At 37.8% G+C, this 20,834-nt stretch overlaps 1 protein-coding gene across 5 annotated transcripts in view; it reads right to left on the bottom strand.

Annotated features, from left to right (window-relative positions):
• Window positions 1-20,834, bottom strand: part of LNPEP (leucyl and cystinyl aminopeptidase) — a 70,474-nt gene that overhangs the window by 26,887 nt on the left and 22,753 nt on the right. For 4 of the 5 annotated variants that reach the window (XR_008574729.1, XM_054810715.1, XM_054810712.1 and 1 more), the window contains 9 exons: window positions 19,656-20,496; window positions 15,639-15,777; window positions 14,432-14,491; window positions 9,928-10,059; window positions 7,335-7,455; window positions 6,489-6,643; window positions 6,026-6,139; window positions 4,944-5,075; window positions 1,539-1,670 (listed from right to left, as the gene is read on the bottom strand). Coding sequence is in view for 4 of the 5 variants with exons in the window: in XM_054810715.1 (XP_054666690.1) it covers window positions 1,539-1,670; window positions 4,944-5,075; window positions 6,026-6,139; window positions 6,489-6,643; window positions 7,335-7,455; window positions 9,928-10,059; window positions 14,432-14,491; window positions 15,639-15,777; window positions 19,656-20,496 (1,826 nt within the window). In the remaining variant the exon portion in view is untranslated. The remainder of the gene's footprint in view (window positions 1-1,538; window positions 1,671-4,943; window positions 5,076-6,025; window positions 6,140-6,488; window positions 6,644-7,334; window positions 7,456-9,927; window positions 10,060-14,431; window positions 14,492-15,638; window positions 15,778-19,655; window positions 20,497-20,834) is intronic. The other variant, XM_054810713.1, reaches the window with a different exon arrangement.

The raw sequence follows: 20,834 nt of genomic DNA, 5'->3' as shown, positions 1-20,834 counted from the left end.
CTGAGTTTGTAGAAAAGCTGAACTTGCCCCATTGACAAACAGTAGTGTTATAATAAAAAAAATTCTTTTCTGAGCCAGGGAGACAGACTAAGCAAGTAATCTAAAGTTTCAAGAATGACTCTTTTCCCATGCTCTACTAACAGTTAAATCCTGCATCTATTAACAGTTAAGCTCTCACATTAGTTAAATGTGAGGCACCTGTGTGGCCTCCCTAGCCACTCTATGTGGATACTACCATCTCCCTGTGGTACATTCTCTACATGTACATGACTGAAGATGATTGGTCAGGAGGCTCCATTTTGCAAAGGCTGAGGAGAGGAAAGTCTATTCTGAACTATAAAAATCACTATACAAACCAGAAGAGTTCTCTGTCATGAGAAAGTCACAGTCTGCTATCAGTAATAATCCATTACTAGCTGGTGAACTAGTGACTGTGTATGACTAAACACACAAATTTACAGCCACCTGTGACAGCTGACAATAACTAACAGTGGGTCCAGTTCTGCAGAAGTTCAAATATCATAAGGTAGATGCCAAGAAACAAAACTAAATATTAAGTTAGCATCCTGTCTAGCACTCAGCATCTGTGAGGGACCCTCACATCATTTCAGAGACTTTAACACATACTATACAGTACACACACTCCTACGGAAATCTGTTCCCTTCCCTTACACAACTACCTTGACACTCCCTGGGGCTACTCAACAGATTGCTCTTGCTGAAGTCACTCTCTCTCTTGCACCCTCACTCCCCCTTGCATACTCTCCCCCTTGCACTCTCCCTCTCACTCTCTCCTCATCATGTACTCTCTCCCTTGCACTCTCATGCCCCCACCCCTTCCTTGCTCTCCCTCCCTCCTCCACCCTCTCTACCTCCTGACATCTGTCCCCCTCTTTCACACACGCCCTCTTGCCCCTGCCCTCCCTGGCTCCCACAGGCTTGCCATCTCTTGCCCTTGCTCTCTCCTACCTGTGCCCTTGCTTTCTTGCACTGTTGCTCTCCTCCCACACCCACTTTGATCAGACACAGCCTTATGTCTGCCTTACCATTTCAGAGCTGCTAAACTAAATTTTCCCCTACAATGTTTTCCTACCATTCCAGTACCGCTTGTTGAAACAGAAGCTACCACTGAAACAAAGTTACACTAGTAGAGAGACCTCTACACCAATTGGATTCAGCTACTCCTTGAAAGTAAAGCTTTGTCCTGCACTTAAGATGATTATTTTCATTCTGGTCTTAACACACTAACAGTGCAACTCTAGAGAAGATATGTATGTACTGACGTGTCCACACATGGACATGCATGGCAGTAAATACCCATTTCCAGCACTTTTTTGGGGATGATACTCAATGGAGTCCTAGAAGCTACAGCAATCTACACATCTGTATGACAGAACTTTGGAGTAAGAACTTCAGAGTATTTACCTGTAGTGTATTAGCTTATTTCTTTCATACACAAGGAAATAAATAAATAAATACTCACAACACACTTAGAGAAGTGAAAAAAAAAAAAAGAACAGTGTATCAAAGATGGATACCTCATTCATGCTGTCCCACAAATCATCACTCCGGGCAGATCCATAGTTGTGATTATGCAAGTACATTTCAATGCCAGCTTGGAAAACATCCTTACCAAGATAATGCTTTAGCATCAAAAGAAGTGAAGCTCCCTTTAGGGAGAAAAAAAAACAGAAAAAGTATTCGTAAATTAAAGTTGCAGAACTTGTTGAAGCATATGCATATTACAGCTCTTTCACAATACATGAATAGCTCAGAAGCTGACAGATTTTATCTCAATATCATTTGAATAATTGCCTTAACAGTCAGTTGCCTTGGAAAAATACTTTTTTACTATTTCATAAATTCCAAATGCAGCTACAAAAAAGGCTAATACAGCTTAAAATTTTTTCTCAGTTGCTTTGGGAAAAAATATTTTTTAATATTTCAAAGGCTCAAAATACAGTTACAAAACAAGCTAATAGAGATTGACTTTTTTTTTTTCAATTAACATAATCTCAGAAATATTGCCTTCTTACTGATAGGTCTCTGCTGGCTGCCATATTTCATTAGCAATACTTTTCTGTATGGTACAGAACTGAACTTGTGAGACAGTGTTTAACAGTGTTATATGATTTGCAGTTCTATCAAAAAACTAAAATTACAGAAAAAAGATGAGATATACTTAGTAGGCTGGAATTGACTGCAGAAAGGCAAATGCATTTTGACAAGTGTTTAAATCCAGCCACGTTTTGTTAAAAAAAAGTAGAAACTGAGTAGTTCTAGTATCAAAGTGTCCACAAATGTGTAGACAGAAAGGTGTTCAATTTTGCTTTTTTAAAACATAGCTGAAGGCCATTTTCTTTCCATAGAAATGCTTCTATGTCACAGCCACCAATAAATAAATTGCCTGACGACTTGTGTACTGTACAACTGAATGTAGAAGAGTAGCTATAGATGATGAAAAGTTCAAAGGTGCATATTATATTTTTGGTACTATTTTCAGAAAGTGTGGTTTAGCCCCAGCTGGCAGCTGAGTGTCACACGGCCGCTTGCTCACCCCTCCCCCCCCGGCAGGATGGGGAGGAGAATGGGAAGAAAAGGTAAAACTTGTGGGTTGGGATAAGGACAGTTTACTGGGACTGCAAAGAGAGAGGGAAATAGCAACAGTACTTAGAACAGAATATACACAACAGGTGATACACAACGCAATTTGCTCACCCAATGACCTGCACACTCAGCCAGTCCCAAAGCCGGTCCCGGAGCCAAACCACCCCTCCCCGACTAGCCCCTTTTTATACTGAGCATGACATCATATGGTATGGAATACCCCTTTGGCTACTTTAGGTCACCTGTCCTGGCTGTGTCCTGTCCCAGCGTCTTGTGAAAATTAACACTCTCCTAGCTGAAACCAGGACAGAAAGGATCAAGAAAAAGATCAAAAAGAAGATTTTAATGAGACCATGTATGGTTCTTACACATCCCAAATTCCAGGTTTGGAATTTAAGTAACATCTTGCCTGAAACTGAAGGTTGCCTAATTAATCTAATTATTTGTGATACTGCAGGAATACCTCTTACTATAGTTTTTAATAATATGGTCATAATTTCCTCTCTTGTATGCATCCATACTTAAACTATAGCTCTACTACTTTGTTTTTCTTACCGTCATATCCTCCCAAACACTCTGTTGTAACAGTTGGATTGCTGTCCCACCCCTGAGTGTTAGGTTTGCTGGTAGTCTGCAAAACAACTAGGCTAAAAATAATTTTGTATAATAATTGCTATTCCAGACAGTAAAATGTAGTGGCCATCTACATGACCTGTGTCAGCTGGTAATATAGTAAAACAAAGAAAGTTGTACAATTCAATAATAGACGTCCCCTTAGCTGATTAGGGACCATGTTGCAAGTGTCTTCTCACTCAAATTGCCAAGAGCATTACCTATGATATAGGGCCAAGAGTAGTGGAATACAAAGACTGGATGCATGAATGAAGAGCTATGGAATGAAAGCCTCTGAAACAAAGCAGCCATGAAAAACCTGTTTCTGACAATGCAAGGGCAAAACTTCTTTTGGTTAGCTCCTAAACTCAAAGGTGTAAGCTGCTACATTTCTATTCAGAAGGTACACATACTTGTTACTAGCAATAAAGTAATGAAGTAATTCTCCAAATGTAACACTTTACTAATTGACTGAAACTCCAGCCCAATCACTTATGGAATATTTCCATTTATATAGAGTTTTGATCACGCAAAGAGCGGCAGAACTGTTCTCTCCAAAGTTAGTTGGCTACAGAGATGATCATGCACGATGCATAGCTTCCAGAAGCTCACTGAAAAGGGCACTACTTGAGACAGCAACTCTGAGGTATGAAACAACAGCCATGCCTTTTGATATACAGCTTAGGGAGAGAAACCTAACATTCCACAACCAAGGGAAGCTGAAAAGCACATATCTCTGTTCTTGTAGCTCAGAAAACAAAGACCAAAATAAATGGAAGCACATCACTATTGTAGGTCATTTTGGGATCTCAGACTACTCCAGGATACAATGTGTTGACCAGCTGAGACTTGCAAAAAGAAATCAGAGGAGACAAACCAAGACAGCTGTGGGAACTGCACTCCACTGAGCGAAAGAAGATGTAGTGTTTGACTATTTTCTAGTAAGCACTCCTGTGGCCATGGTTTCTTACTAGACAAAAGCAAAAGCATACAGAGATAGTGGGGGGAAAAATGACAGCTAATCCAAAAGATATAAAAGGTTTTTCTCGAATACCACCAAAATCATGGTACACAGTATCTAAAACCTGAGACAACATGAGTAAAAATTTGGCAAATACAGATATTTGCGCTCTAACATATCTTTCAAGTGAGGCACTGTGAAGCTTTAAAAAGATAAACCTCACACACAACCCTCACTAGACATTAGAAATAATCAAATTGCAGACAACCAGGATATGCAGTGAAATAAATTTACATTCCAGATGCAAGCCTCCAGCTCAGGAAGTCTCTAAAATACTGTTTTTTAAAAGCAGAGAGACTATAAAAAGGAGCAATTGCTTCAGTAAAGTGCCTTGTTGTTACTCTTTTCTTCAGCACTTGTTACAGTCTGCTATGAGAAAAAGAATATATGTCTAGCTGGATATTTTGTTTCACCTACTGGGTCCCCTCTTACATCTCAATGAGTATTTTACTTTGTGCTGAAGCATGCACGAAGCAGAAAGATGTTAAGTGAGGATGCAAATACACATACATAATCCTTTCCTAATTAAGGAAAGTGTATGTAGACACTCAGAAACACTGCTGAGAGATCCTGCATTATTTGTGCTAGGTGTAAGTTACCCCCCAAACAATTGTCAGTACCTACCTACTTATTCATGATTCCACACTCATGTTTTCAATAGCTATCTCATTTTCCAAATATTTCCAAATATTTTTAAAGTTACCTTGATATACGAAAGTGCATCAAACATTTCTTCAATTTGCTCTGAAGACTGAACAGCAGAAGAGACTGGATGTGAAGAATTCAAGGAATCCTTCCTCATAGCCTTGAAAATTAAATTAAGGAAATCTTCATCCTAGAAGAGAAACATTTAGAAGTGTCTGAGAAGCTAGAACATACATGGTAAGCAGAACAGTACAGCTGTCTCTGCTTTGCTCCTCCATTGGTCAATCATGCCATTATTTGCTATCCTGCCAATGGAGGCAGCAAAAGAATTGTCAGGGTAGCATTTGTAAAATCTACTCTTTCCCTGCCACATTTTAGAAGAGAAATCTCACTCTTGAGTTTACATCGTTATCCAGACCCTTAAGCTCCTGTCTCAGGTAAATGGATGTACCTGCTAAGTAAGCATGTGCCCAATTTCAGATTTGGCTCATGAATGTTTTCAGTTCATTTACAGGAAGCAGGGAATACAAAAGCATGACTTCTTGTACTATTAAAATATAAAATCTAGGGAAATTACTCACTACAGTGATGTTTGCATGAATGCAACCACCATCTTATCTAGTGATCCTAGTACCAAAGTCTCTTCCTTCTTTCCTTCTAGAATGAAGATATTTGAATTTAATACATTGTTAGGAGAAGTTGATTGTACTGGTATTTGTCCATTTCATTTCATTGAGACTTGAGCAAAAAATTCTCCGTACAGTTTCCTTTATACAGTAGAGGGTTATAAAAAAAATAAAAAGGTAAGACCTATGTACGATACAATAAAGATACTCCTTAAAGTTTAATACCTGCTGTTTTGCACAAAAAGCTTTAACCTACACAAAACACAAAGTCTGCATGTAGTTTACTACCAAAATAAATAAAAAAAACCCAACACAAACCCAATGTATCCTCCCCAAAGCTCCCCCCCGTCCAAAACCACTTCCAAAAGTGCCAAAGCAGAGGAGATACAGTATAATCTCAATGGTGCTCAAAGTGAATTTCAATCTATGTTTACAAGTATTAGTCCTTTATGGTCAGCATTAGAAAGTAGATCTTAGTGAAGGTACAGAAAGTGTAGTTACAGAAAGTACTTACTGAATGTAATTCTGGAAAAACCTCCTCCATGGCAAAGTACTCCATGAAAGTGGCAAATCCCTCATTCAGCCAGAGATCGTTCCACCATTCCATAGTTACTAGATTGCCAAACCACTATGAAAGACCAAAATCATCTTTCTTTTTCAGAAAGAAAATCAAATGAGTACAGTAACACTCCATCCATCCTTAGCTTTATCTTGTGACAAAAATCAAGCCCAGTCACAACCACAGTGATGCTTTTGCATGAACAACTCCTTAAGTACATCATGACAGAGTTACACTCTGCCTGTTGTACTGCAGAAAATACACCTGCAGGTATTCTGAACAGATAAAAGGCACAACCCAGTCCCAGTGAGGGCAGGGGTAAACTTAAGGACAGAACTGCATTTTAAAAAAAAAACCAAAAACCACCCACAAAAAAAGAACCCACTACATTTAAACAATGACCTTCCCAATCCAATACCTGATGGGCAAGCTCATGTGCTATCACTGCAGTTATTAACTTTTTATCCCTTGCTGAAGAAGTATTACTGTCAAACAAGAGTGTTGTTTCTCGGAAGGTGATCAAGCCCCAGTTTTCCATTGCACCAGACTGAAAATCAGGAATTGCTACCAGATCTGGAAAAGATTTGAAAAAAGCTTTTCAAAAACTGCTAGTTAAAACAATTCTGTATTTCAAGTCCACCTCTTTTATTACATAATCCCTAAAAACCTCATTACTTAAATCCTGTGGTATGGACATGTGCACAGATCTCAGGCACAGATGCCCCACAGATTTATAGCCATGTTTCTCTAGCAGTACTCTTACACAAACAACTTAAAGTACTACACAGACACTACCTATAGATCTTGCATGCACACAAGTAATGAGGAAATGGGGTTGCCCATACTGAAAGTAATGTCTTAGAAGACTGCATTTCGTTATCTTTCCAGTCAAACTAATACATGCAAGAAGTCAGGCTTCAGATTTTGCATTGTTAAACATGGTTCACAGACTGAGAATTCTGTGTCTCCCTACCAATGCACATCATGTTAAATGTACACTGAATTATTTCTTTGCTGTTATGTACAAGCATAAGCAATCCAGTGTCAAAAGCTCACAAAAATTTTCCACATTGGGAATCACTTAATACTTGTACTCAGTCAAACATTTAATGAATCTTTAAAATAATTTTGGGGGAACTTCATTACACAGATGTTTTATGCTTTTTTTTTTTTTAAGCACACCTTTTCAGAACAAAAGTTCCCCTGCATTTCTCAGAACTGATTAGGGCTTATTCTTCTGCTTAAAATGTTCAAAAGAACTTACCTAATTTTTCAAGAGGGTAGTTTATTAAAAAGTATTTTTGATAAAATTCCAGAAGTTTCACTGCCGTGTTTAGGGCATATCCAACTTGGTTTAGATGCTGTGGTATGGCATAGACAGATACCTAGTCCAAACAGAGAAGAGAAAAGATTTTGAAACATATAGCTACAAAAGCTTTAGAAGTAAAAGAAGAGCTGCAGAAGTTGCTGAAACAGAACATGTTTTTTGGAGTACACACATAAGTTACAAACACAAGTTATGAAGCTGTCAATAAAGTTAATTTTTTTACTAGAGCTTATTCACTAGTCAAAATACAGACAGACTATACAATTGACCAACGTGTATTCAAGGTTGACACCTTTAAGGAAGGTGTTCAAGAAAGGTCTACATGAACAGAAATCAATCCATTTCCTTTTATACTCCCGCATAAGTTATGAAGTAACCATCCCTGCATACACCAATTAATCTATAAGTTTATGCTATCAGTATGACAACACTACTATCATCTGCAATAAATTCTCTCAAGAAATAATAATTGGCACAAAGTTAATCCATTCCCCTATCTAATGTATGGCCACATTAGATATGATGTAAGAAGCATTCATAAAAATTGAGAGGTTACAGTCTCCCTCTATTCATGTTGATGCCTTTTCAGATACAAACAGAAAATATGTTGAGACTATCTTCCTGTTCTATTTAAAAAAAAAAGTCCCTCTTACTATGCTACAATTCAGTAAACAAATGACATTTCAAATAGATGGATAGGGTGACCTTTTAATTTTTGAGTTGTAACCAAGCACATACCAGTAAGGATCTAATCTAATGTTCCTGGAAGTACAAAAGTATTATTAGCTGCAAATTTTAAGCTAAAAACAAAATACAAAAACTCCCCAGGAGCTTCTGGAGTTGAGAAAAATCTCATTGCATTATGAACACAAAGCAACTTTACTTCAACTCTAAGCTATCTTATAACATCCATGACAATAAACTTAATGTGTGTGAACTGGTTAGCTCAAATTCTTTGAATGTCCCAGCCACAAACTCCTGGAAGCATTTTGAGAATGCATTTCATGGAAAACGTCATTATATGCTTCCTTCTTACAGTCTCCCTTGCCCTACTAGACACTGCTGCCAAAAGAACAACCCACTAGCTAGACACCAGCCTTATTTGGTATGACCATTCTTATGCTTTCTCCATTTAAGCTGGCAAGGCCTCTTACACACTGCTATATGTGTTTGGTGCCTTCTAAAGGTTTGCTGGACTTCCCTAGAGTGCCTAAATCTTGCTTGGTGGTCAGAAAAAAGGAGAAGCACCGTTAAGAACCATTTTCCCTAGTTAGAATACATCAGTCAGTCTTTTTCTCCTCTCCTACATGCCTCTGCCATAAAATACTTCTGAAGTACTGACAATCCATGCAAGTCAGTGTCGCTATTATGAACAAAGCAAAGCACACCCCATACATAACTGTTTCAGGCTCCCTGCAAACACAAAACATTTAGTATACTGATGAATTTTCTGTCTAGTAAAGAACTGGCTATACGGTTTTACCAGAAAACAGTTCAAATACAGACCTGAATAGCAGTCACAAGGAAAAAAAATAAAAAAAGCAAGCAGTGGTCTAACTTTTCAGGTTAGACCAAACTGTCCTATTCAGCTATAATTAGAAATACTTGTCCAAGTCAGAATCAAAGCCTATTGACCAGCATCTTTACTTCTGTATATTGGATTAAAGAGATGCTTGTCCTTCTCCTTCTAGTGCTAATAGAACTGGTTCTTTATAGGTAGGTTAATGGCACTTCTGACATTTCACCACAAAGGGGCAGTTCCTGCTAGAAAGTCATGAAAATCATTGCTTACATGAAACTCCTGCATCTCCTAAAGTAAGATTAAGGAGCGTCTCGCAATATCACCATGTTTTTTCTTTAGTCACTTTAATTGCACACATTGTGGAAACTCCTTACTGACTCTGCAGGCCGCATATGCATGAAGGACAAAGATCAAGCAGTACCAAACTGTTTGATTTTTGGAATCTTTGCAAAACCAAAAACCCCACAATGAAATCATTGTATTCAAGTGACTAAATGCAGACTTAAAGTTAGTCTAAATTGCCTTTCTGCAGGGTATGGTCTTCTTCAGGTAGGTTATCTTTGCTGGTATAGAACATATTTGCAGCACTGCTTGAAACAGTATGTAGGCTTCCCTGGGAACTGTAATGTTTCTGTATATCATCTGAACAACTCTTGGTTTGCATGACATTGCTCCCTCACAGATGAAGCATTAAAACTAAAAGTTTAAAGCTTCCAGCTCTGAAAGCTCCTAGGAATTTTACATTTTTTAAATTTCCACTGTTAACAAGACCTGACGCTGAGTCCCTCACTGTAAAAGTCTTCTCAATCTGGTATAAGCCCTGAAGTCAGTTCAACTTACAGCATATGGCTTTTGTCCACTACCCTTAATGAGTATAATGAAACCAAGAAAATAAATAAATTTAAAAGAGACAGAGTTTGCTTGTTGGTTTGGGGATTTTTTGTTTTCTTTTGTTTGGCTTGTTGGCTTGGGAGGGGTGAGGGAGAACTTAAAGTGGAACAAACATACCAGACTTCCATCAGCTTCCCTACTGATGTTTTTCAAGTCTGCAACAACAAAGGCTACTAGGTAGGTGCTCATCTTCAAACTCACAAAAAACTCATCTTGAACAATTCCATTTGTCACAGGAGTAGTGGCTTTCTGCAGGTAAAAAGAAAACATTGTTATTAATGCAGACGGCAGAACTCTAAGACATGCAAGGAATCAATGTTAAATCAAAGAAGTACTTCATGCTTCAACAGTTTATAAGCAAAATTGCAGAACAACTTTATATTTTGGTTATGTTTCAGTGGGATAGATGGGTAGCGCATAATACACACAGTGTTGTAGCTACAACAGTCACGGTGTAACAAAACTTAAGAAAACATGGAACATTTAGGCCTATATACCCAAAAGTTATCTGTCAAGTTTTTATTATCCAGTATTACCAGACAAATGCATTGTTGGAGAAACCATCGATTGAGTTTAGCTCACACTGTAACCCTCAGTATAATCCAAAGTCAACATGAAGATTAGCATTAATTCAAGAGAACTTTAGGCTAGACCAGAGACACAGTTCAGCATGGCCTACTAAAAATACTGGTATTGCACGAGTTAAACATTTGTCTCTTCCCAGAAGCCTCTTCAAAACTAGGTAACCAGCCATACAAATGAAGAAAACCTAGGGTTTCAGTTAGTTCAAAGCAAAAATATGCCCACCTTAAACACATACTGCCAAAAGTAACTATCTGCCCAGTCATCTGAAGTAAGAGACCATGGTGTATCTTAAATTACTTTTAGTGCAGAAGTTCTTCTTTAATATTAGTTCTGGAAAGGCATGCTAAAAGTATTTTTCTGTACAGCTCTTCACAAACATAAATTACATAAAGAATAAAACAAAATGTTTAAAGCCACTGTAGTGCAGAACAGCAAAGGCTTGGAGACAGGGATGGCAGTTCATACGCCATCTGAAACTTCATAAATAATTTTTCTTCCAGAAACCACAAACATTTAAAAAACCAACAACAGTAACCTTAGTTTTAGACAAGATCATTTCAAACCAATGATTTAACATATAACTGCTACTGAAAATTTAACTGTCAGCCTTAAAAGAGGAATAGATTCTTAAGCCTGAAGATGTAATCAATACAATCATCTAGTCTGACCACTGCATATGAACAGAATGCCATCACTGAATTCCTTCCACAAATTCATAAATTTCTGCCTTTACTACATCTTCATAAAGAGGAGACATTCTATTTAAGAAAATCTACTGTGGCTGCGGATAAATTGGTTCAAAAATCAGTTATCCTCATTTAAAAACAATCAACCAAACAAAACCACAAGAGAAAACACCACAAGCCCAAAATACGCAGTTTATTTCTAGCCTTAATGTGTGTCAGCCACTACGTATTGCCATATTAGTGATGTACATGCTATTTGAGAAGGCCTGCTTCTGAGATCTCTTGGTTATGTAGATACTTATAGAAAATTATGAAGTTCACATTTAACCTTCTCATGGATAAACTAAAAAGTCTCTTCATCCAGCACAGCTTGCTACCAAGACCTGCAGTTATTACAGAAGAATCTGTATCACTTCTTTTCCTAACAGGGATTTGTTTATGTGTTTATTTTCAGAAGTGAGCCTATCCTAGTAATGATCTCACCAACACAATATACTTGTATACAACATGATCCTCTTACTCACTTCTCATGTTTTTTCCTTACACATACAAGAATCAACTCACTAGCCTGTACTTATTGCACTGGGAGTCCACACTACCTAACAGAATACCTAATCCAGGCTAAGTCTAAAATGTAAGAATTCAGCATGTGCTAGAGCACATGTGAGATCAGAGAAAAAAAAATGAAATAAATCATAAAACATGCCAATTAAAAGACGCTTTGCATATAAAAAAGGGTACCTTTACAAGAGAACTCACTGATACAAGGAATGCTGTTGAGGTAGTGTACTATTTCATAGAAATTCTTGTGTTTAATTTATTTGTACAGTCAAAAAAATAAAGATTTTATTGTAAATCACACATACAAGTTATCTCAACAAATTACAAAACCCAAAGGAACCACTTCTGAACCCATTAACAGACTGATTGTTTGGATCTCATACAACAAAAGAGGAATTACACGGTATCAAATTATCAGGGCATAAAGTTGGGGGACAAAACAAAAGGAAATAATATTTTTTGCACTATAAACACAAATGAGTAATTATCTTGGAGATATAGTCCATTAGCAAAACTATAAATTCACTTGCTCTGTATGTTCTTATACCTTCTTGACAAATTCTAATTAAACTTGACCTGTTCTTTTGACACAAGAACTTGCATTTGATCCCCAGCACTAAACATACAACTTCATTGCTTTTAATGTCTTTTTTTTAATATTATTTTTGTTCCACATCTTGAAGCTTTCTCAAATCTTTATCAATCATACAGATGATGTAACAGTCAAGTTCTAAAACAGAGATGGAAACAACAGAAGAAAAAGGAAGATGAAATTTTTAATATGCTCTTAAACACATTCTCACTATAACAAGCTCAGTAAATGTTGCAAAGAGAAAAACAGTGGACAAACAGGAAGTTCAGTGAAAAGGGTCTGATACCAAGAACAAATGCAGCAAGACAGAGAAAATGGGTTCGAAATCAGAGAATCAGGTAATTCAAGTGGTATGGCGAACAGCAACAGGAATCAAAACACGAAAAAGAGATGCAAGAAAGGCATCACATAATTTAAAAGAGAATTCATGATGCAGGAGTGGTGGCACAAGTCATTGGAAGAACAATTCTGTGTAGAGAAAGATGAGTAGGAAAAAGACATTTTTTTCTATACACTACAGGAACAGCCAAACAGTATATATCTAATGTGACCAACAGGGAAAATTCATAACACCAATGTTTAAGATGACACAAATGTGCAATACCAACCCATTTTTCACTGCAAGTAGAATGGGTACAAGATCACATCTCTCAAACGTTCATTTTTCAGACTTCCTACCTCCTTGAAAATTGAGCAACACAATGAATGCTATTCTGCAGCAAGAAAGAGTAGAAACTTAAATGTAAATGGGTCATGAAGTAAGGAGAAAGAGATACATTAATGACTTTACAGTAAAGGCAGCTCATCAGTATGTTTTCTCCATGTGGATGATACCTCATTGTGCACACACATCAAGTACAGAACTCTCGTACAGAGGGACCAAAAGAGCTACTGAATGCTATGTAGTAGCACTCAGAGTTGAACAGGGACAGATGGGATGGGGAACAGCTCCCTCCTAAGCGCAGAACCCCACAGGCACATGCTTTGCCGGACTGCCAACGCAAGGCAGAAATTATGGGAGGATGCAAGACTAAGGCAAGTAACAATCTGTCTTTTCCAGATTTAGTTCACGTGTCCTGAAGTGTGAGTCAGCTATTTCCACGTTAATTAGAGGAAGATTCTCTGGCAACAAATAATAATTCCCTAAACAAGAAATACAGAGTTACCCTTTCAGGCATGTTGGTTGAACAAGTTAAGTCACAATTCCTGGCAACACAGAGCTTGAGCTTCAAATAGTTTCTCTGCAGATTGTCTCAGGAAGGCTGAAAAGCCTGCTCGTATCTACTGACACTCGCTATTCACCGCATCAGGTGAACCACTTGCATAGTTTGCAGAAAGACATAATCTGAAATCTCACAGTCTTGCCCAACACATGCAGCAGTTTCCCAGATGACTTCTTCCTGTCCATGCAAAGTCGCATAACCACCTTGTACAAAAGGCTTGAAATCTGAGTGAAATCATAGGAGAAAGTAAGGAAGGTGATGGACGGTCCAGATTAAATGAGTCAACAAAGCATTTACTGAAGAAGGCAGCTTGGAGGTGCTGCACAACCACATATGGTGGGAAAAACCCAAAGGAAGTAGATATGCCTGCTGCTACTGTAAGGACCCTTGCTTATTCTTCTGGAGAAGTCTACTACCACAATAGGCATTAGCAGACATACTAAAAGACAGCAGGCAGGTAATTGCTACCAAAACAGTAGTACCTAGCAACCCCAGGAAACATCTGCCTTGCTCTTGAATTGTCCCTAACCATTTTCCTTCAATAGCTGACCACAAATGACAGTGAAGAAGAGTTGATGGTTATTTTGCCTCCACTCCATCTGCCAATGATTATCAGTCAAGCTGGCAACCAAGGTGCTAGATGCCAGATAATTCTGTCTCAACTAATAGGGATAAAAATTGTCACAGAATATCCTTTCTCATCTTCTTTATAATGATGTCATCAGAGATGAGCAAGAAAACACACAGAATATACCAGGATTAGGGTAGCCATAAACATTCTATGGTAGTGTGATGTAGCAGAAGAGCTGGAAAAAAAAATACTCTTGATTTTTCAGAAAACCTGTCCGTGTCCTTCAGAGTACCCACCATCTGCGGAAGGTACACTGAAGAATAGGATACACTTTTAGCAACTATGTGCAATTAGCTCAGGAATGTCTGCTGCACACATGCAGCAATGGTAAACTATAGTTTACCTTTTGTACATGAAGAACTATGGAAGCTGTTGAAAGTTGTCTTAGCCTCTTGTCCAACTCCTAGCAGAGGAAAGTGAGTGAGCACCCTTTCTTGTTTACATAAAACAGGAAAGTAGTCCAGCAAAGTCTGTTTCTTCTTTCAGTGAAGAAAAGAGCAGCAAATAAAATGCTCTTAGACCTGGATGTAAACTAAAGTCCTGCAATTCTGTTAAAGTAATGGTTGAGAATCATCACAAATCCAGGAACGTAAACATTTGTGCACTGTGAAAAAAAAATGTTATTTCACAAGGTTGCAGTTATTAGTTTGGTTTTCAAAAACACGGTAGCTACATCAGCACCTAAGCTTTTGACAGCCTTCTGGAACCCATCTGCACAGTGTACATGTGTGTCCCACCAACACTAAGGGTGTAACTTTTTTCATTACAGGTTAGATCAATGTCAATATTAATGAGTTTCTGTTAGGTGATAAATAGTGGTAATGTTTTGATGAGAGAGGTCCTAATTCAGACACAGACTAGGTAATAAGTTAGTCTTGCTGGTCTGTCTAAATTAATTAGGCCTCTATAAAGCTTTCTCAAAAAGTTTAATGGCATATAGTATCACCATAAAATTCAGATATGCTCTTACAAGATTCTGCCTGAAAACATCTAGCTGAATGAATTTCAGATCCCTCATTCATATTCTGGGGTTAACTCTGTATTCACACTCTACTTCCCCTTGTTTAGGCTCAAAAGCACATCCTTCAAGATCAGGCATATCTTTCACAGAGACTGTAGCTAGTTACACAAACTATTTATAAAGATATTCTAGGATTCTGCACACGTGCAATATCAGCAAATATAGAAAACTCAGAAAAGAACCTTAAGGGCTGTTGAGACTGATGTAGCCAACAACAGAACTGCAAAATAATGATTCATTTAAATTCAACAGGAATCCCTCCCACAGCTGTTCAACTATCCCTCGAATAACATCCTACACTGTGCAGTGCATTGAACAGTTGTTTTCTCTGCGAAGTTACTTAGTTCAAGTCTTTATAATAAAACAACTGCCTCTTCCTCAAAGTCATACAGTTTATAGCTTATATGCTCAAGTCAATCTGCCAGACATTAATGCAACAAATACACAAAAGCAAATACACAAATGCAAAGCACATAAACAGATTATCTAGGCAGCAGCTCTATTAAAATTCCTCTACAAAAGAAGGTACCTTTGGCATATTTGACAGAGTGGAAAGCTTCTCATCTCTTTTGATCTTGATTAAAAAAGTAGCTTTAAATGCTGGTTCATCAAAGCATGGAAAAGCAGATCTTGCTGCCAGAGGTTCAAACTGAGTTGCCGCAAACCACCTAACGGGAAAAATAGAGAAGGGCAAAGTAAGAATGATGAAAAGGATAAATGTCAGTTCATTTATGATAGAACAGTCATTTTCTGTTCAAACATTGTAACAGCTTGTTATGGGAGAAGTGTTCTGAATGGTAGATGACAGGGTTGGTCCAGTCAGAATAAATGTTTCATTAACAAAAGGTTTTTTTAAAATCCAAAAAATGTATTTATTTGAGAACCTATCTGCTTGGCTGTTCTTTGCTTTCTTAACAAAGAATATACCTGGAATAACAGAATTATAGAACAATCACAAAAATATAAGCCAGTCAGCTTTTTAGTAAGAGGGAACAAAAAGGAGATTGAAAAATTAAATTAGTGAGCATGCCCACTAAATGGAAGTTTTGAAGCCTCAGAAGCAGATGTGTCTACAAGGAAGCTTCTTCATCTAATTGTCATGCTTCCTACTGCAAACGCTCCCACAGTTCATCTAGCTGTACGCCTGCTCCATTTGCTGGCTAGTACATGGATTCTGTGTAAGTTCACGCACTGTCTTGTCTCTAATCCAACAGCTAGTCGTATCACAAGAGAGCTCCCCACAAGTCTACATTCCTTATCCAGTATTTTTATACTAACTAGCTGCAGAAAAGACAGCTTTTCCTAGAGAGCATCTCTGCCTTGTATTCTTGTGCAAGACAACCCGGGGAGCTTGTCAAGAAGTTTGCAGATTTGAGTCTTGTATTTACTGGAGCTAAACAGTGGAAAAACAGCAGTTCACATTGCTTTTTTTAAAACTACTGCCAAGCTACCTGCAAGTTTTGGGGGTTTTTCTTTTCTTCTGCACTGTGACTCTTAACACTTTTGGACCTACAACTTCTCTGAGGAGGCACGCTGCTGACAATTCATAAGATTAATCTCTATGCCTGCTTTCAACTTCTTACTCTTCTCTTTCCCCTCACTGACGATCTTGAAGTTGGTCCAGTAAGTTTCTTTTTCTTTTTTCCTTTACCCCAAGATTTTACAGAAGAAACGCAAACAATAAAGAATCATTCTGCATAAAAATATAAATGAGGCCCAACTTTTTTTTTTTTAATTTGCATCTGGCAACAGTGAGTTATTTTGCCATTTCATAATTTTAATGTTTTTGTGGCAATATAAGAAATCTTCAAAAGAAAATAAAGCTAAACTAAAAGAAACTACATTCTCTTGCAAAAGCAACTTGATAGCTTGAGTATGATACAGAAAATGCAATAACAACAGAGGTGTCAAAGCAGCCTGCATCTGTAAAATCACTGACATTAAGCACACAGAGACAAAACCCCTGGAAATAGAAGAGGCAGGTAAGGCAATGGAAATGATGATATCAGCAAAGAGTTATCTGAAAAGGATTTACTGAAAAATGCGTAAGTTAAAGCATGTGCTACATCCTGTTCCTGAACAAGCAGGTAGCAGTGGACTGAAGGGGGAAAAAAAACTCAAGAATGTACTGACAGATCATCTTTTTCCTCTGTGAACACTTACACTTTGTCTTTCTACTACAGTAAATACAAGGAGAAAACTAAGCTTCAGCTACATCAGAATAGGAAAATTCAAAAATCATTGAAGTGATTTTTGCCTTCTACGCTTACTGTATTACTTCCACTTACTTCATGGTAAGGCATGCCTTCAAGTTTGTGATAAGCTACTTAGCTTCATTTCATTTCATTTCATTTCATTTCATTTCATTTCATTTCATCTTGTTATGTTCTTCTGATGCAATATACACCCTTTGTGATTCCTTATTATCCAACATATTACGCAACAGAGAGACAACTTGTGGCATTTTTGTTTTAATGACAGAATTCTAAAGCGTATCAGCAATCTCCCAGGTAGCAACAGATTCTCTCTAATGATCATGCATACACTATAACATTTTAGTATATGCTCAGGAACAGCCCCTTCATAAGAGGCTTATCAACAGCACTTTACCTGGGGGATCTGAAGAGTCATCTGTTTTTGCATCTGAGTAAAACACACCCACCTTTATCACAGATGCAGGTAAACCGAAACAGATCAGCAATCCTTTAACCTAAATTTATTTCTTAAAATTCTTGATCTCTTAAGGAAAGCCCCTTAGACTACCTCACACAAGGACCAACAGGAACACATGGGATTAAAGAGGACAGAGTTCCTGCCTTATCTCAGTTGCCGATCAGTTCAAGCAATATTCCACAGCTCCTTTGAATGCACCAGGTTCTGCATATATTTGAAAACAACTGTTGCAGCTAACTTATTTTCTTGTACACTTAAACACTATGTCATAGATTCACTAGATTCTAGATAAAGGGAGTTTTAAAGGCAAACTGTGAGTAAACTTTAGAAAAATAAATGAGTTTTGGTTTAAATGTCTGTTGCTAATGCTTAGAGAGGCCAGGATCTCTTTCCTATCTTTCTTACGTGTCCTGAGGTGTGAGTCAGCTGTTCCCACACTAATTAGCGGAAGATTCTCTGGCAACAAATAATAATTCCCTAAACAAGAAATACAGAGTTACCCTTTCAGGCATTTCAGAGTTACCCTTTCTTATGTCATGCAGCTTCCTAACAGTCTACGAAATCATCTTTACAGTGAGTATCTTGTTTTTTTTTTTTTAAAGATGAGCTGTCATTGAGGGACTAAGTAATTCAAAGATTAGCAGCGTATAGTTATCATATCTCACTGTAGAAAGAAAAATTATGACCAAGTCTGCCACACTTCAGCTTTATTCTTCAAGGTGTCTTACTGGAAAAGTTTGCAACAGCTCAATGAAGGGTCTTGTTTTAAGTACATGAAAATAAATACAATCTCAGTATGTTCCTCTTCCCAGAATATAATTTCAAGTCTATATTGTTAACTTATAAAAGGTTGGGTTGATGGTCCTAATTGTAAGTGCTGTCTTACACTTTCAGGAAACAAAATCTACTTACTAACATTTTGGCAATTTCCATACAAACTCTCTGTTGTTGCAAAGATTTCCAACACCGATAACATTGTTTTTTCTTGCTTTTTCCATTACCTTCCATTTAACTTTTTTTTTTGTTTTAAGCTTTAGATTTTAGCATTTCTTAGCACAAGCTGGTAAGTGTTTTATGTCTTTATTTAGCAGTTGTTTTGTGGGCCCTTCAAAACTACCTTCCTGTCAGCTGATCCTGGACTGACCCATAATGCTCTTTCCATCTCTCATTTATTACGCCACTCTGTTTCTGCAAAACCTGCATGGACAATTATGTGCCAACAAATGCATGAACATTCTTAAGTACATGACCAGTGTAAGGCTCATTTGAAGTGGGCAGTGGTGGGTGGCAATTTCATTAATGTTCTTGGTAAAAAAGCACAAGTTTACCCTTTAATGAGTGTGATGTTTCCCCTTTCTTCAGTCACTGGACTTTGCCTGACTGCCATGACACTTCAAATATGATGAGAACGGCTTGGTAATTGCATCTACAGTTCCCTTAGGACTGTGGAATGCATGTCATTAGGTCCTATGGACTTGTGTATGTTCACATTACTCAGATTGTCTTGAACCTGATCTTCTCATGTGATGGTGGGACTTTGTTCCCCCAGTCCCTGCCTTGAGACTCAGGGACTCAAGAGATGTGGGAAGAATTTCCAAAGAGAGAAACTAAAAATTAAATAAACAAAAAGCCACACTATAGCTACCTACAACCACTATACCGCAGTACATTTATCTGACAGAGAGGCTGCCTTGACTGAACTCCTCCATGAAAGACATTTTTCAGGCAGATTAATCAGGAGATTAAATATCAATTTTGCTCAACAGGAATCAGTTGTACTTAACATCCATTAGAAAAAGCAACCCTTGTTATTTCTATTATCAAAGCACAATCTAGAAGTGACAGAAGAGAGAAACTGCATTTGTGGGCATACCTTTGCTTAGAATTCTCATCCTTGTAAGAAATTTTGTAAAAGCCGTAATAGGTATCTGATAAATTAGATGAATATTCTATGTTGACAGTATAATTCTGTCCTACAAGGAGAGCCTCAGGAGCCATGACTGCAATCTGGTCATGCAATGGATATTCCAGGAATTCGACTGTCTTTGCTTGATGCCCTCCTGCTGAAGTAATGGTTACCTTGGTGATATTAAGTCCTGAGCTGTGAAGTATGATTTTCCAAGTTACCTCGACAATGTTAACCACTATCTTTACAGAGCCTGAAAATTTCAGAGTAGTTAGGTTTGGCTGCAAGACAAGATCATAATGCAGTGGTACAACATCAGGAGGAAGTCTAATTTTTGCCCATGGAAATAGTTTTCCATTGGTTGCCAAAGGGTATATTAGTTCCATTGTATGATTTTTTTTATGGCAGCCTTCTTTGGTAAATGTACATTTAGGAAGAAGATAAATCGCCATTATTAATGAAACTGAAATCACAAGAACGACTGTGCAAACCACCATGGTCCTTGTAGAGGGCACTGAACATGATCCATTTGGATTTTGTCTGTAGACAGACATGTTATTCCGGAGACCCGAGTTTCTGTTCATAAAGGACATCCCCAGCAATTTTGCTGATGACTCATAATCCTCTTCATCATCGTCCATTTCATGTTCTCCAAGGCCACGCACCAAGAGCCGGGAGCTCCTTGGTTCATATTCCACTTCATCAGGTTCCAGGGGATGTAAACAAGGCTCTTTTGCCAAGTCAACCACATCGGGCTCTTCTTCAAACATACTGTTTTCAATCATATTCCTGGGTAACTGAATTTGGTCTGAAAAAGAAAAGATCATATGTTACATGATAAACAAAAGGCATGATTATAATACCTCAAAGATAGTTTACTGAATTACAGAATGTGAAACACTTTTACAGCAACATATAATCAAGAGCTCTTCAATTTTCTCTCTCAGCTTTGTTTCCAGAAAACATCTGCGTACTTTTCTGCCTACTATCATTTTTTGTTCAGTATCTTCAAAAGGATGCTTCCGTTGCGCATACTCAGTCACATGTGTTGCACCATAACTGGGGACTGGGTATATCACTGCATAGTACTCCCTGTTCATTGATATCAGTGTCTTGGCTACATTTCCTCTACCCCAGTAAACTATA

The sequence above is a fragment of the Grus americana genome, chromosome Z (genome assembly GCF_028858705.1).
Source record: "Grus americana isolate bGruAme1 chromosome Z, bGruAme1.mat, whole genome shotgun sequence".
In the NCBI taxonomy this organism is placed as follows: domain Eukaryota; kingdom Metazoa; phylum Chordata; class Aves; order Gruiformes; family Gruidae; genus Grus; species Grus americana.
The sequence above is the reverse complement of the archived record's forward strand: the minus strand, read 5'-3'. Positions and strand labels throughout refer to the sequence as shown.